We start from the raw sequence: 17933 nt of genomic DNA on the forward strand, positions 1-17933 counted from the left end.
TGAAGTATTCATGGGAAGTTTTCTTTTCTTTCTTTTTTTTTTTTTTTTTAAAGATGTCAGTTTCTCAGTGAAGGTTTTCCTGGTCAATCCAAACAGACAAGAGACCTCTAATGCTCTGCTCCATGGATCTCACTGCAAGCTACTCTGCACTCCAATTATTTAAGTCTCTCGTTTATGAGACTGTAAGCTCTTAGAGGGCAGGAATCATATCTAATTTAGGCATGTTATGACCTATAGCACCTAACCAAGTACCTTATTTTGTAGAAACATGCAAAAAATGGTGGTTATTTGATAAATGACTAAGTGGATAAAGTACTTTCCCTCTATGCTTCCCCAAGCCCCAGAATCTTACCTGGACAGAATTAGGACAAAATGGTCCTCTTTCCTAATATGTATTCCATGGGGAGAAAGACTTAAGAAGCAAGGAGGTACACAACAGATTAAGTAAGGAACTTGCCTACAGGGGCTACGGGATCTTACCTCATACTCAAAGTCGCCTCCCAGCATCCCAATATCCAGGTGCAGGTTCTTAAGAAGCTCACTTGAGCTGCCAACACTCTGAAACAAAAATGACTATGAGTGGTAAGGTGGGAAATGGGACAGCCCAGGGAGATGGTCAGGAGGTTCTTGGTTGATTATACTTTCTCAGTCAGAAGTGAGAGGTATATGGACTGGGCAAAAAATGAAGCTGTGAACTGGAAATCATTTTTACTTATTTTCAAAGTTGCACAGAGGTTAGCCAAAAAGTGAAAACAACCCAAGTTGTTTTTTCTATCAACAAATGAATGGATAAATAAAATGTGGTCTATACATTCAATAAGGATTATTCAGCCATAAAAAGGAATGAGGTTCCAATACACTCTACAACTTGAATGTACCTTGAAAACATTATGCCACACAAAAGAAACCATACATTAAAGGACAATGATTATATAATTATAATTATATGAAATATCTAGAATAGACAAATTCATATAGACAGAAATTAGATCAGAGGTTTACCAGGGGCTGGGCAGAGGGAAGAATGGGGAGTTATTGTTCAGCAGGCACATAGTATCTGGGATTGTGGATGAGTTCTGGAAATGAACTATGGTAACAACTGCACACAACACTGTAAAAGTAGTTAATGCCTCTAAATTGTATACTTAAAACTGGTTAAAATGGTAACTTTCATATATATATATATATATATATATATATATATATATATGTGCATGTGTGTGTACACCATATATGTGTGTGTGTGTACCATATATATATAATGTGAAAGTACACACACATACACACACACACACACACACTTTACAACAATAAAAAAATTTGGGGGGAAAAACAGCAGAGGGTTTTCAGGGCCAGGAGCAGAATTATCATTACCTGGTTGTCACTCTCCACCTCATCTTCCTCATTGGCCTCCTCCCCTAAAGCAAAGAGGCTGACAGCATTCTTGTCCTCATGGATGGGGCCCACGTGACCATTTGTATAAGCAGAAGTCTTGAGACCCTGTGAAGGCTCCAAATAGAAAAAGAGAATCAAGGGACTCACAAGGAAGCCCTTCAGAATGACGTTCAGAATGCTCTCCTCATTCTCCTTCTGTTTAGATGTCTTCCAGAGCAAGGCCACCACATCCACAAAGCTGACCCTGATAACGCTGGCTCACACTGATCCCTCCTTTCCCCAACTACCACTGCCCTGGCCATAGAGACTGGGAAATGAGCACTGCAGTCCCTAGGGCATGAGTCTGCCCTCCACTGCTAAGGGCCCACCTTCGGCCTCATACAGGTATAATTTACTTTCCAAACTGGATTATGAATACTGAGGACACAGTCCATGCCCTCTATTTCTCATCTATGGGCCACACAGTTCCTAGCATGGTACAGGGAGACCCCACAATAACTAAATACAATTAACACAAGGAAAAGCACTTACCAGCGTGAGTTCTCCGAGCTGGCCAGACTCCACTGCATTCCCCAAGTTCACAGTTTGAGAAACTTGAAGAGCAGAGGGTGGGGCATCCTCAAGGCCTCGTAAGGGAGCCAGGCCCCCAACAGGAATATGGACTGAGGCTAGTGAGGAGACCAGGGCCTGAGCAACAGAAAACATCTTGTTACAAACCCAAGAAACCACATGGCTCTGAGAGTTGGAAACAGATATAAAAATTAAACATCTAAATCCTGCCCGCTCCAATTTAAACCACCTCCATTCAGAGGCTGCTAATGAGATATAACATCCAGAAATTACTATCATGCCAACTGTGTGAGAAATCACAGGCTGGCTCCCTGATTCTCATAGCTCCACTGCTGCCTCCCAGTAAACAGCCCCTCACATTTGGCAGGTGCTGCACAGGGCCCTGCTCCCCTTTCAGAAGCCACACAGGAAGGGTGCGGAAGGAGAGAGCAGAGACAAGGGCCTCATCCACCAGAGTGAAAAATCTCAACAGATAAAGTTTAAACTGATGAATCAAGAAAAAGCAGTGTAAGCACAGTATTCAAAAATATGGACATAAACACCAGAAGAAAGCAGTTGCCTCTGAAAAGAGGCACACACACCGCAGAACTTCTGTATCTTGTGATAGGCCTTTTGGTACAATTTGACTTTGTATAATATGGGCATGTATTGGTCTGATTAAAATAAATATTAACTATAAAACAATATACATGAGCAACAAAAAATAAACTCTCCTGCCCGCCTGCACTGATGAGAAAAGTGGCTGACAGAAGCCAAAAGACTGGCCCCTTCTTCCGCCTGCTCTCTGAAGGTGTGCCTGCATGGCCGGGGACGCCAGGCTAGGAGTCAGAGTCTGGGAGGCCTTGGGCTACTCACAGTTACCCATCCGAATGATGGCGATGATGTGTGTCCGATCACTTAAGGTTTGTTGAGAAGTTCAAATGAGATCATCAGTGCATGGAGCACATGCAAGAGGTCCAGGGCTACACCAAAGTTATGGAATTGCTATTATTACTACAGAGATTCACATTACAATAGTCTGGGCTAGGAGCAGAGGCAGGGACAGCACTCTAGGGACAATTTACAAAGAGCTCTTTAAAATTCATTTTGCAAACTTAAAGTGTATAAAGAATATAAAGATTCCATTTCCTTCTAATCCCACAGCAGGGACTGAAGAGAGAAAGGAGAATCAGGAGAAGATCAGAATTAGAACATTCAGCCCTAGCTAGTGTGGTTCAGTAGAACCAAAGTGTTGCTGGTTTGATTCCCAGTCAGGGCACATGACTGGGTTGCAGGCCAGGTCCCCAGTAGGGGGCACGTGAGAGGCAACCACACATTGATGTTTCTCTCCCTTTCTTTCTCCCACCATTTCCCTCTGTCTAAAAATAAATAAATAAATAAATAAATAAATAAAATCTTAAAAAAAAAAAAAAAAAAGAACATTCAGATGGCCCATCTCCTCACCCATAGTCTCAGCCTAGGGCCAGACCATCAGGTGGGGCCAGTTTCTCCACAGAAAGGGCATCATACGTTCATCTGAAAGGTGACATGAGAACCACTCTCAGGCCTTTGTAGGTTACCAATCACCTAGCCTGTTACAGAATATCTTTGGCAGGCAGAAAAGGAGATGATTATTACTAAAATTGGCCAAAATCACCAGAGTTAAGCGCTTTACATGCCACATCTCATTGTACTCTGACGACAGCCTAAGGGCACTGTTCTCGCCACATGAGCCAACAGAGACTGGTGAGATCAAGACCCCTGCTCAAAGTCATGGGGCCAGCAAGCAGGGCAGATGTGGGCTTACAATCAGGGCTATCTCTAAGCCAGCATATTACACTGCCTCCTGGTTGTGGCACAAAGAAGCCCAGGCAAGCATCTCTGAGGTGAACTGTGAGTAAACTGGGCCTGCAGCTCCTGACTTCCACCCTCCCAGCCAACCACAGTGTAGCAGCAAGCAAAATTCTTCCCACACTGTATCTACAGAAAATCACAGACTCCTAACATGGCTAATTTGCTAACATGCTAGGGGCTTGGGGGAGGGAGACAGGGATGCTGAGGACTTTTTTCCTCCCAGGTTTTTACCAAATCAGTGGTTAGCAAGGAAATCATGCACTCCTGGCTCCTAGCTGATCATCTTCTGTAGATGGCCATCAAATCTGACCGTAGACTGTGTGTGGCCTTATCCTTCAGAGCAGATAAATGTGCTGCCATTGGGCTAATTAAAACTTTCAGGATAATCTGCAGCTTATCTGATATTTATAGTGCTATAGCAGTTATTAAAGCTAACAGAACCAGTGCTTGCCAGCAATTAAGAACCAGAGGTAACAATTAGGGAAGGCCACAGCTAGGCAAGAGCAGAACAGCCAGGGAAATTCAGATTGACCCCCGTGGTCTCTGATCCAACTTGACTCCTTCTAAATGAAGAATATGGTGTGACTATCTAAAGGAACAAGGGTCAAAATGACAGGGCAAGTCCAACTCTTTGGTAATCCCAGTAGGGGAGGAAATGAAACACAAACAGGGTCTGCACAGCTTGACACAGGTTATTCCCATGGTTTCTGGGAAGCCTGGGAAGCAAGAAGCAGAAGCAGCTTACTGGATGGTAGAGAGATTCTGGGCTTCAGCCCCTTGTCATCATATTAACTCTCTAGTTCTGTGTGATTCTTAGAAGGGACTACGTTGAGAGCTCAGGGGGTAGGGTGTCTGGTTAGGAGGGCTCTCTCTATAATCAGCTGATGGGAAAGGCTTCCCAAATCCTGGGAAGGTACCTACACCTGCATGAGTACCAGGATTGGGGCCATCTTACTCACCCTCAAAACTAAACATCCCCAAAACATGCAATCCACCCAGGAAGTCTAGGCCCCTTCAACCCTTATCTTGCATGTGATGGGGTAGAAGAAACATGAAATACATACCATCCCACAGGATGGCCATCCTGAGTAGTTAAGGGATTGATAGTTACCACTGGAGGGTAAGTAACAGGAAAGCAGACCTAACAGCTGGCTGCATTAAGATATCAACTGAACCTGCTCCCTCAATGCCACGTTCTGCAAGGCCTCAGCACTGTGCTCTCTAAGAAGCCTACCTGGTTGAGAAGCTGCATCTTGCCTGGCTCTACAGCAAGTCTTCTGTTGGAACTCAGCTCGACTAGCCCCTGACTGAGAGGGCTGCTGCTTGGCTGAAGACAGGCTTGCTGAGAGACCTCCTGCCCAGCTGGGGCAAGGGCCATCTCCTGAGGATGCTCCAGCAGCTCTGGCCCCCAACCCAGAAACTGTAAGTCCCTGTCCATTACGCTGGTGGCCTTGTGCTCACCCACAGGAGACATCCTGGGAGACCGAGCTGTTGTGCAGCCAACCATGCTGGCCAAGTCTCTGCATGGCATTTCCTGCATGCTCTCTGGCAGCCCCAGGTCCTCCAGCTGCTTGGAGATCTTGGCCATCTGCAGGATGTGCTGGTAGAACCTCTGATCCTCGGAGTAGTCTTCACTCTCTGACTGCTCATCAGCAGAGCCCTGCAGGTGGGACAACTGGGGCACTAGGAAAGGGCCAGAGTGTAGATCTCTGGGTCCAAGGCCTGCCTCACCCACACCCTGCTCAGATCCCGGACAGCTCTGCAGGTCCCATGGGAAGTTATTCACTTCACCCACGACCTGAGAGCTAAGGTGAGAAGCTAGACTGCTGTTGCTGTTGTTCTCTAAGTCAGACCCATCACCACTGGGCTTCCTGTCTTCTTCAGGGGGCTCTGTAGACAATGGGAGGTATCTCTTCTCACTGGTAGGAGATGCCTGAGGGACACTCCCTGAAGGGGCATTCTGGGCTGGTTCTGATGCCAAAGTATTGGGCAGTATTAGGGAGAGTCTCTGAAGTGGATCTTCAGCTGAGGCCCCTAGATCCTCAGGATCATTGAGCTCTGTTTCCTTGCAGCTCCTGGGAGTGTCCTTGTTCACAAGCTTGGAGACCTGTCCCATCCACAATCCTGGGGGCTCTCTCCTCCTCCTTCCCCAACCCACACTCCCACCTTCCCCCAAAACACCCTGACAGCTCAAGTCTTCAGCTGGGCCACTATCTAACAAGAACAGCTTGCTCTTCCCAGTAGGCAGCATCTGGTGAGAAGAACAAGGAGACAGGGAGAGGTCCTCCTCAGGGGATGGTGAAGAAACAAAGCTCTGGCCCTTGTCCCCCCCAGGGCCAGTGGAGCTCAGTTTGGCCATGGTGTAGGTGTGCTGCTCGCCTTTCATCTGTGGGCCCTTGATGGTTTCAGAAAGCTTTGAGTGGGCAGAGGCCTGGCTCCTGCTTTCCAACACACCCTGCTCATTCTGGAGCAGCCCACTGTTCTCAGGGCCCAGAGGGCCGAGTTTCTGCTGTCTGGTCCTCATTTCCAGTTCTTCTATTTCAGGGTCTGAAAACCCCAGGTAGATGTTCTCAGTCGGCTTCTGGGTTTTCTCCAGACCCTGCTGATCACCTAATTCCGTCCTGCATTGGGCTGGGGCCCTGCCTAAGATTTTCTCCACGTCAGCAAAGATTTGGTGAGTTCGGGAAGCTTGGCCTTTGGAGAGTGGCTGTAGCTTGTTGGGCAGGGTGCCCCTGAGAGGCCAGGGGGTATCACCAAGCATGCATGGGCTCTTCCCTTTCTTAAAGGAGCCCTCACTTCTAGCCTGCATCTCTTGGTCTAAGTCCAGATCAGCAAGCCCAGGTGCTGGGAGAGGGGATGGGCCACGGAGAAAGGAGGAAGAAGGCAGCAGTCCCTGCTCAGGCTGTGTTTCCTATATGGATATATAAACATGCAGAGAAAACTAAGACAAAGCCCCACTAATTTACACTTGCTACCTCAGCCCTTGGCAAGCCCTTAACAGAAACCCACCCTCCATTTAAAATAAAACAAAAACCAAAGAGGGAAGAAAAGTTAAAAGCTCCACTGGGCTTTGTTGTCTTCTGACCCTAGTTTCCTTATCTATAAAGAGGAGGCCTGACAGATCAATGGCTTACAAACCTTGCTCCCCAGAACCTGCAGGTTGGTTCCACACGGTACCTGGGGGCCACTAGTAGTATACATATGGTTAAGAAGGGGCATCACCAAGACCCACACTCCCAGGGGCAACACAGTGGCTCCACTTCTTCTTTACATGCTGGACCCCTCTGGAGGAACTGATTTGGAGACAGGGCTTCATTACCAACCAAAGTTTGAAAATCACCAACCAGAATATCCCTAAGGTAGCACCAAGCTCTCAGTTGTGTGGTTAATTTTATAAAATCTACCAACCTTACCAAGGACTACCAGAATTATCTAAGAAGGGAGAAAAGAGGGGAAATCTAACTGTGAGCTGAGCCTAGGAAATAGTCTAAGTCTTCTACCAAAGGCACAAGCTGGTACTGCTCAAAAGAGGTTCGTGCAGTCTGAATGCTGGGGCTAGAAGAAACCCTAAAAAAATCAATCACACTCTGTGAGCATTCACACTAAACTCCACCCAGCCCATGAGCCCATACCTCTAGACAGCCCAAACCACCTAAACCCAGGTCACCACCCATATGTCCCTTAAACAAACTAAGGTTTGAGACTACTATCCTGAGCCCTAAAAGCCAGACTGGCAGCCCAGAATTATCCAATTGTCCCCAGCTCCTGAAATTACAGAAGGAATTCTTTTTGACAGAGAGTGCCAAGAATTCAGTCTCACAGCCAGAACTCAGACTATTACTCAACCCTCCACCCCAGGACCCTCACTTCCTTCCCTCTTGCACCTTTGGCCATGCCACAGCCTGTCCAGGTGCTGAACATCATTCAAAATAATCCTGGGCAGACCTGGGCATCCCTGGTGGTGCAGCTCAGTTGGTCGAGTATCATCCCATGGACCAAAAGGTTGTGGGATCAAGTCCCAGTCAGGGAGCATGCTTGGGTTGCAGGTTCAGTCCTGGTCAGGGCATGTATGAGAGGCAACCAATCCATGTTTCTCTCTCACATTGATGTTACTCTCTCTGTCTCTCCCCCTTCCCTTCTCTTGAGTAAAAAATAATAATAATAATCCTGGTCAAGTGAAAACCCCATTGTTCATCTTTTGCCTTCAAACACATGACTTTAGAAAATTCAACCTATTTGGAAATTACCTGTCCTCTTTTCTCCATCTGGAGGAACAGGCTTGTTATCTTATTTCTCAGAATCATGAGTAGTAATATGTGGAGGACAGGAAGGGAGGGAGGAGTATCTGTAGAGCTCAGAGATGATGAAAAGAATAAATTCATCAGTAACCATCCAGTGCCAGAACTGACACCTTGAAAAGGATGGAGGATGAAGGAAAACTTCATTGAGAAGCAAGCACCAGGCACTGGTGGGATTAAAGACTATAAGCAAAAGAACAAATCAACGGGACTTGAGAGCATTGAAAAGATAGTCCTAGTGCTCTCCACCTGGCTGACCCTCCCTCTCCTCACAAGCTCTGCCTGCCCCAACCCTGACTGAAGGGAAGAAGGCAGACTGCGTGGCACTGCCACAGAATGGCTCCAACTCTTAGCTTCTCCACCTACAAAAGGAGGGCAAAACTCTGCCTCCTAAGGGCAGACATACTGAAGGACAAATAAAACAAAATGGAAAAGAACACCTTCAAATCTGAGCAAAACAGCTCCTTGAGACCAAGGTCATTATGCTGCAATTAAATTTCAGTTATACATCACTCACCTAGGACACTGGCAACTAAAACAAGTGGATAGACCTCCAGCCAAGACGGAGGTGTAGGTAGACACATTGTGCCTCCTCGCACAACCAAACTAAGGACAACAAAAATTTAAAAACAAAGAAACAACCAGTACTGACAGAAAACTGAACTGTATGGAAGTCCAACAACCAAGGAATTCAAAAAGAAACATTCATCCAGACGGGCAGGAGGGGTGGAGACAGGCAGTCAGGCAGAGAGTGCTTGCAACAAAGCAGCAGCTGGCAAACCCAGTGAGGCACAGGACTGTGGAGGGGCATGGTGTGCAAGACTAGTGGACCAGGTGGTCCCACATTCACATGCAGATAAACCAGGTGGAACTGGGGAGTAAGACAGACCTCACAGCTCAGGATCCCAGTAAAGGAAAATAAAGCCTCAAACCACCAACTGAAAATAACTGTGGGGGTTGAGGTGCCAGGAGAAACTCCCAGCCTCACAGAAGAGTTTGTTGGAGAGACCCAGACGGTCCTAGAATGTACACAAACCCACCCACATGGGAATTAGCACCAGAAGGGCCCAAATTGCTTGGGGGAAGTGGGGGAAGTGACTAAAACCTGGCAGAGAGCAGAGCAAGCACCATTGTTCCCTCTCAGACCCCTCCCCCACATACAGCATCACAACCCAGGAAATTGGGTTGCCCACCCTGGTGAACACCTAAGGCTCCACCCGTCACTATGTAACAGGCCCGCCAAGACAAAAAAAAAAAAATAGCCCAAATGAAAGAACAGATCAAAGCTCCAGAAAAAATACAACTAAGCAACGAAGAGATAGCCAACCTATCAGATGCACAGTTCAAAACACTGGTAATCAGGATACTCACAGAATTGGCTGAATTTAGTTGCAAATTAGATGAAAAAAATGAAGGCTATGCTAAGTGAAATAAAGGAAAATGTACAGGGAATCAATAGTGATGGGAAGGAAACAGGGAGTCAAATCAGTGGAGTGAACCAGAAGGAAGAAAGAAACATTCAACCAGAACAGAATGAAGAAACAAGAATTCAAAAAAATGAGGAGAGGCTTAGGAACCTCCAGGACATCTTTAAATGTTCCAATATCTGAATTATAGGGGTACCAAAAAAAGAAGAGGAAGAGCAACAAGCAGAAAAGTTATTTGAACAAATAATCAAGGAGAACTTTCCCAATCTGGCAAAGGAAATAGACTTCCAGGAAGTCCAGGAAGCTCAGAGTCCCAAAGAAGCTGGACCCAAGGAGGAACACACCAAGGCACATCATAATTACATTACCCAAGATTAAAACAAAGGAGAGAATCCTAGAAGCAGCAAGAGATAAGGAGACAGTTACCTACAAAGAAGTTCCCATCAGACTATCAGCTGATTTCTCAAAAGAAACCTTGCAGGAAGAAGGGGCTGGAAAGAAGTATTCCAAATCATGAAAGTCAAGGACCTGCATCCAAGATTATTCTATCCAGCAAAGTTTTCACTTAGAATGGAAAGGCAGATACAGTGCTTCTCAGATAAGGTCAAGTTAAAGGAGTTCATCATCACCAAGCCCTTATTTTATGAAATGTTAAATGGACTTATCTGAGTAAAAGAAGATAAAAAACATGTATAGTAAAATGACAGCAAACTCACAATTATTAATAACCACACCTAAAACAAAAACAAAAACAAACTAAGCAAACAACTAGAACAGGAACAGAACACAGAAATGGAGATCACATGTAGGGTTAGCAACAGGGGGGGTGGGAGGAGGAGAGAGGGGCAAAAGGTACAGAGAATAAATAGCATAGAATGTAGGTTGAAAATAGATAGGGGGAGGGTAAGAATAGTAGGGGAAATGTAGAAGCTAAAGAACTTACGACACAAGGACGTGAACTAAAGGGGAGGAATATGGGTGGGAGAGGGTGTACAGGGTGGAGGGGAGTGAAGAGGGAAAAATGGACAACTGTAATAGCATAATCAATAAACTATATTTAAATAAACATAAAAAAGATAATCTTTTTTTAAGATTTTATTTATTTATTTTTAGGGAGGGAAGGGAGGGAGATACACAGAGAGAGAGAGAGAGACATCAATGTGCGGTTGCTGGGGGTTATAGCCTGCAACCCAGGCATGTACCCTGGCTGGGAATCAAACCTGGGACACTTTGGTTCCCAGCCCGCACTCAATCCACTGAGCTACGCCAGCCAGAAAAAGATAATCTTAAAAAATAAAATCAAACAAGTGGATAAAGCTCAAGGCCTTTCTTTGGGGACTGTGAAGACACTGTTGTTCTGGCAGCTGACACCTAGGATTCACACACTGAGACCACAATGAACTCACACTAGGAAAGTCTGAATCTGACAGCAGAGGAAAGACACTCTGCTCATGTAGGCTCTCTGGCCTCTGCCAGCTGCTCCCTGTCCCCCAACGGTCCAGAAGGGCCAATGGCATCACTTCTTACATTAGTATTGCAAACCACAATCCTCAGCAGAGCACTCTCTCCCACCAATCTTTTATGTGATATGGGCTTCCCAAGGGGGAAAAAATTGTTTAGAAATAATAACAACTTCTAGAAGGTGAAAGGAAAATTTGCCAGAAGACTGGCACAATTCAGATGATGTACTATCAAGAAATTACTATTTATTGTTGTTGTTCTTAACTTCCCAGCTATAAACACCTAGAGGTTCCCAATATCCCCTCAGGCTGCAGCCTGGCCTCTCTGAGCTCACACCCACTGACTCACCATGGGACTTTTCGAGGTCTCTTTGTCTTTCTTGTCTTTCTTTTCCTTTTTCTTTTTCTTGTCTTTCTTCTTAATGGCCCCAGAAGCTGACAGCTTCCCTCGCTCTTGGATTACCAAGTTCCGATAGTGCTCATCGCAGGGGTGGTCCCAGGTAGACTGCCCATTGGCAAAGTTGAAATAGTAAATATCACCTGTGATGTCCTGGCTGGGGAGGAGCAGAGGACAGAAGTTAGTCCCTGCTCAAGTTCAAAGCTACTTAGGAAAAAAAAAAAGGAAAAATGGCAGAGGCAGAGAAGGAATTGGAGAAAAGGGAAAGAAGGAGAAAGAAGATGGAAGGAGGGGGGAAGATAAGAAAGGATAACATAAAAATTAAAGGCTACCGTTTAGCTAGAAAAATTAAAGGCTACCATTTAGCTAAGAATAAAAGAGTTAATTTAGATAAAAACCAAGGACTGGGATACCTAGAAACATCTCTACATGGAGAGTATAATTATTGGGGTTCCTGGGAATTCACGCTAGACTGGTGTGGGAATAAACTTGGTTTTAGATAGGTAAGTACAAACACCATGGTATACTGGAAATAAAATCTAGGATAGACCTTGCTCAACATTTGTGTACATGTCTGAGGAAGAAAGATGCCTTGTGAAAGCTCTGGTTTTACCAAAGCCTCCAAACTCACAAGAGGTGATATCCCAAGCTAGTGGGGATCAACAATAGAAGAAATAATATAGAAGATGGGTTTCAGGAATCTGCGCTTCACTATGGACAAATGCAAAATAAACCACCACTACCCACCACTATCCACCACTTATCCATCACTATCAATAATCCATTAATACAGACAATAGGAAAAAAATTCACAATAGCAATATAAAAGGTATAATACCCAAGAATAAATCCAAAGTGCAAAATCTTTCTAAAGCTGTACTGAAAAGCTAGGGAAAAGAGAGAAAAAAAAACAATTGAGAAATATTCCTGAATAGAATGACTCAAGTCTGTAAACATGCCAATACTCCTCAAATTAATCTATATAATCCCAAGAGAATCCCAACCAGCTCCTTATGAAAAACCTGACAAGCTCAATCTCTATTCAAATAAAATAGAAAATATATATATAGAAGTAACAGGAAAAACATCAGAGGTAGAAGATAAAAAGAAGATATACAAATGACCAAGAAGCACATGAAAAGGCATTCAACATCGCTCAACATAAGAGAAATGAAAATTAAAACCACAGTGAAATACCCCTCCATACTCATTAGCATTGCTAATATCAAAAAAGCAGAAAATAACAAGTATTGGCAAGGATGGACAGAAATTAAACCCCTTATGCTCTGTTGGTGAGAATGTAAATGGAGTGGCCACTGTGAAAAACAGTATGGCAGTTCCTCAAAAAAATGGAAAACAGAATACCCATCTGACCCAGCAATTCAATCTCTGGGTATATACCCAAAAGAGGTGAAAGCAGCGTTCAAAAGGATATTTGTATATAGTCCCTGGGAACTGGAGTTTTAACGCCAATGTTTGCAGCAGCATTATTCATAATAGCGAAAGGTGGAAATGACTCAAATACCCACTGACAAGTAAATGGATGAACAATATGTGTTACCTACACATACCAGCATATTATTGTCTTCAAAAGGACTTAATTCTGAAAAATACTACAACATGGATGAGCCTTACAGACTTCATGTTAAGTAAAATAAACCAGTCACAAAAGGACAAATATTATATGACACCACTTACATGAGGTACCTAGAACACACACACTAATAGAAACAGAAAGTAGACCAGAGGTTACTGGGAGCTAGGGAGAGGGGAAAATGAGGAGTGTTTATTTAATGGATTCAGAATTTCAGTTTTGGAAAATAAAAGTTCTGAAGATGGGTGATGGTGATGTTTGCACAACACTGTGAATGTACTTAATTCCACCTGTACACTTAAAAATGGTTAAAACAGCAAATTTTGTTATATGTATTTTACCAGAAAAAACACTTACAAAAAAATCTTGTATTGGGAGACTTCCGGCCAAGATAGAGAGGCACAGGTAGACACACTGTGCCTCCTCACACAACCAAAAGAAGGACAACAATTTAAAAACAAAAATCAACCAGAACTGACAGAAAATCGAACTGTATGGCAGTCTGACAACCAAGGAGTTAAAGAAGACACATTCATCCAGACCAGTAGAAGGGGCAGAGACGGGCAAACGGGCAACCAGGCAACCGGGCAGAGAGGCCTCACGGCAGTGGCTGCAGGACACGGACCTGCTGCAGGTCAGGGGCAAGCAAAGTGGCTTGCGGACCCAGCAAGGGAGGAGGGGTGGGGGAGGGGGGCGTTGCAGACTGAGTGGTCCCACATTCAAATGCAGATAAACTGGGAGGAACAAATGGGGAGTGAGGCAGACTGCACAACCCAGGGTTCCTAGGAAAATAAAGCCTTAAACCTCTCATTGAAAACACCTCTGGAGGTTGAGGCAGCAGCCAGAGAAACTCCCAGCCTCACAGGAGACTTTGTTGGAGAGACTCACAGAGTCCTAAAACATACACAAACCCATCCACCTAGGAATCAGCACCAGAAGGGCCCAAATTGCTTGGGGGAAGTGGGGAAAGTGACTGAAACCTGGCAGAGAGCAGAGCAAGCACCATCGTTCCCTCTCAGACCCCTCCCCCACATACAGCATCACAACCCAGGAAACTGGGTTGCCCACCCTGGTGAACACCTAAGGCTCCGCCCCTCACTATGTAACAGGCCTGCCAAGACAAAAAAATAAATAAATAGCCCAAATGAAAGAACAGATCAAAGCTCCAGAAAAAAATACAACTAAGCAATGAAGAGATAGCCAACCTATCAGATGCACAGTTCAAAACACTGGTAATCAGGATACTCACAGAATTGGTTGAATTTAGTTGCAAATTAGATGAAAACAATGAAGGCTATGCTAAGTGAAATAAAGGAAAATGTACAGGGAACCAACAGTGATGAGAAGGAAACCAGGACTCAAATCAATGGTGTGGACTAGAAGGAAGAAACATTCAACCAGAACAGAATGAAGAAACAAGAATTCAAAAAAATGAGGAGAGGCTTAGGAACCTCCAGGACATCTTTAAATATTCCAACATCTGAATTATAGGGGTGCCAGAAGAAGAGGAAGAACAAGAAACTGGAAACTTATTTGAAAACATAATCAAGGAAAACTTCCCCAATCTGGCAAAGGAAACAGACTTCCAGGAAGTCCAGGAAGCTCAGAGAGTCCCAAAGAAGTTGGACCCAAGGAGAAACACACCAAGGCACATCATAATTACATTACCCAAGGTTAAAGATAATAAGAGAATCTTAAAACCGGCAAGAGAAAAGGAGACAGTTACCTACAAAGAAGTTCCCATCAGACTATCAGCTGATTTCTCAAAAGAAACCTTGCAGGAAGAAGGGGCTGAAAAGAAGTATTCCAAATCATGAAAGGCAAGGACCTGCATCCAAGATTATTCTATCCAGCAAAGCTTTCATTTAGAATGGAAGGGCAGATACAGTGCTTCTCAGATAAGGTCAAGTTAAAGGAGTTCATCATCACCAAGCCTTTATTATATGAAATGTTAAAGGGACTTATCTAAGAAAAAGAAGATAAAAAATATGTACAGTAAAATGACAACAAACTCATAATTATTAACAACCACACCTAAAACAAACAAACAAAAAACAGAAACAAAAACTAAGCAAACAAGTAGAACAGGAACAGAACACAGAAATGGAGATCACATGGAGGGTTATCAGCAAGGGAGCATGGCGGGTTGGGGGGGAGAGACGAGAAAAAGGTATAAGGAATGAGAAACATAAACAGGAGGTACAAAATAGACAGGGGGAGGTTAAGAACAGTATAGGAAATGTAGAATCCAAAGAACTTATATGTATGACCCATGGACATGAACTAAAGGGGGGGAATGTGAGTGGGAGGGGGTGTGCAGTGTTGAGGGGAATAATGGGAGGGAAATAGGAAAACTGTAATAGCATAATCAATAAAACTACATTTTAAAAAGATGAAAAAAGAAATCTTGTATTGAATAACTTATGCACTGACTAAATCCTCTAGTATAATTATATAGAAGTGATAAGAATGGCCCTGGCCAGGGAGCTCAGTTGGTTAGAGTACTACTCCGATACATTAAAGTTGGCGGTTCAATCTCCAGTTACGGCACATACAAGAAGCAACCAAAGAATGCATAAAATAAGTGAGATGACAAATTGATGTTTCTGTTTCTCACTCTCTCTCTTTAAAATCAATAAATAAAAAGAAGTTTTAATTTAGAAACTAAAACAAAGAAGTTATGACAATGGACATCTGTGCCTTGTTCTTCTTCAGTGCATAAGAAAGCATAAAGAAAATTAAAAGATAAGAAACTAGGAGAAAATAGTAGAGATGGTAGTATAAGATTAATACACAAGACCCTGGCTGGTGTGGCTCAGTGGATTGAGTGCTGGCCTGTGAACCAGAAGGTCACTGGTTTGATTCCCAGTCAGGGCACATGTGTAGGTTGCAGGCCAGGTCCCCAGTGAAGGTGGAGCACAAAAGACAATCACACATTGATGTTTCTCTCCCTCTCTTTCTCCCTCCACTGTCCCCTCTCTAAAAATAAATAAAATCTTTAAAAAAAAAGATTAATACACAAGAAAATCGAAGAGGTCCACCTCCTTAACAAAACTAAAGAGATAAGCAACACAATAGAAAAAAAGGCAAAGGATATAAACTAACAAGTCACAAAAGATAAACAACAGCCAACTCAATTCTATGAACAATTTGGGAAATGCAAATTAAGACAATCAGGTATAATTTCTTGCCTTCAAACTGACAATATTTCAGATTGACAGTTTTTTAATTTATAATACTTTTAAATGAATGATCATATGCGCTGTTGGTAGGACTGATAAACTGTAATGGAAAATAATTTATTATTAACTAACAATATTTATTTTAAATTCTGCACATCTTTTAACACAGCAATTCAAATTCTAAAGAAACATACAAAACTTCGGGCAATATGATTAACTGAACTGAAGAAAATATCTGACTATCCTCAGCCCACACCAACATAAATAAATAGTGGATTAATATATAACAATTACAACAACAAAATAATAACACAAATGTTTTCAATGTAGCCAGAAAGAAAGAAAGTCCTCATATGCTAGAAATGGAAAGAAAACATGAAATCTGAGTAATAACTGCATGAACTGATAAATCGAGACTGGTATCTGACCTGGATCTAGGCCCTGGGAACTTGGGTTTTAATGTCAATTTATGGACACAAAATGTGGCCTTAGGCCTCCATGAATTTGCAAACTGGAAATGAGACCCTTGCATACACCTGTGGGCCTTAAGAATGCTCCCTCCATCAATAAAAGAATCTAGAGGGCCATAGAAACAACAAAGAAGCATGTCACCTACTCTGTTCTCAGCAGGCAAAATAAAATGTTATGAAAAACTGAAACCCCAAGATATAGTACATGTAGATATAGAAGCCAAAATGCGTTTAGGAAGTCCCAAAAGAGGAAATTAATATAAGAACTTAGTCCTAAAGCCCTGAGAAACCCCTGAGAGAAACCATTATAAAGCCACTCGACACCCTAGGAATGAAACACTCACAGAAAATAACTTCTACAGAGGATGGACTCACAAAATTCACAGTAAATAATTACAAACTACAGGAGGAATCAGGTCACCATGACAGAAATTCAGTGATACAATGAAGAGAAGAATTAGAACATCAAAAAACTTGGCACAGTAGAACAAGAAGAAGACTAATAATAACTACAAGACTAAAAGAAGACTAATAATAACTACATTCACAATTATTGTAGGGATAAAAGGAATAGAATCCATATAAAAGAGCAGAATTCTAAAAGAAACCCCAGACTTATTGAAAAAAACATAACAATTTATAGGAATCGGTAGAATCATTACACTTTAAAAAAAATAGGTAGGTTAAACAGCAAATTTAACACAGAAAAAGAAACAAATAGTGAATTAATATTTATCCAGAATGCAGCATGCAAGAAAAAGTGATTTTTAAGATATGAAACAGAAGTTAGGAGACACAGGGGATAAAAAAAAGAAGGTCCAATATATTTCTGGTAGGAGTTCCAAGAAAGAAATGTGATATGGTTGAAAATGTTCCAAAATTAGAGAGAGGCATGAGTCCTCACAGTAACAAAGCATTCCAAATCCTGAACATGGCAATTAAAAATAAATCCATACTTAGATACACTATACTGAAATTACAGAACACCAAAGTTAAAAACAAAATAATAAAAACAGCCAGAAAGGAAAAACCTGATTGTCTACAAAGGAACAACAAATTAGAGCAGGAAAACATCTTACTTACAAAATCAGAAGTCAGAAGATAATGGTACAAAACATTGTTGATAGGTTGTTCATATTCAACAAGCAATACTATACTATACTAACCTATCTTTCAAGAGTGAGATAAGACAAGAAATGACTGAGGACACAGGAAGATATAAATGCATTTACCATGCTTGATATAAAGGACATTTATAGAACCCTGCTTCCAAAAATGAGAGATAACATTCTTATCATGCACGCATA

At 42.8% G+C, this 17933-nt stretch overlaps 1 protein-coding gene across 13 annotated transcripts in view; it reads right to left on the bottom strand.

The window, feature by feature from the left end:
- Positions 1 to 17933, bottom strand: part of CEP164 (centrosomal protein 164) — a 77265-nt gene that overhangs the window by 42008 nt on the left and 17324 nt on the right. For 11 of the 13 annotated variants that reach the window (XM_036028520.1, XM_036028521.1, XM_036028527.1 and 8 more), the window contains 5 exons: positions 11333 to 11537; positions 5033 to 6709; positions 1927 to 2082; positions 1375 to 1509; positions 481 to 558 (listed from right to left, as the gene is read on the bottom strand). In XM_036028520.1, the coding sequence (XP_035884413.1) occupies positions 481 to 558; positions 1375 to 1509; positions 1927 to 2082; positions 5033 to 6709; positions 11333 to 11537 (2251 nt within the window). The remainder of the gene's footprint in view (positions 1 to 480; positions 559 to 1374; positions 1510 to 1926; positions 2083 to 5032; positions 6710 to 11332; positions 11538 to 17933) is intronic. The other 2 variants (XM_036028522.1, XM_036028529.1) reach the window with 2 other exon arrangements.

This window comes from Phyllostomus discolor, chromosome 6 (assembly GCF_004126475.2).
Source record: "Phyllostomus discolor isolate MPI-MPIP mPhyDis1 chromosome 6, mPhyDis1.pri.v3, whole genome shotgun sequence".
Lineage (NCBI taxonomy): Eukaryota > Metazoa > Chordata > Mammalia > Chiroptera > Phyllostomidae > Phyllostomus > Phyllostomus discolor.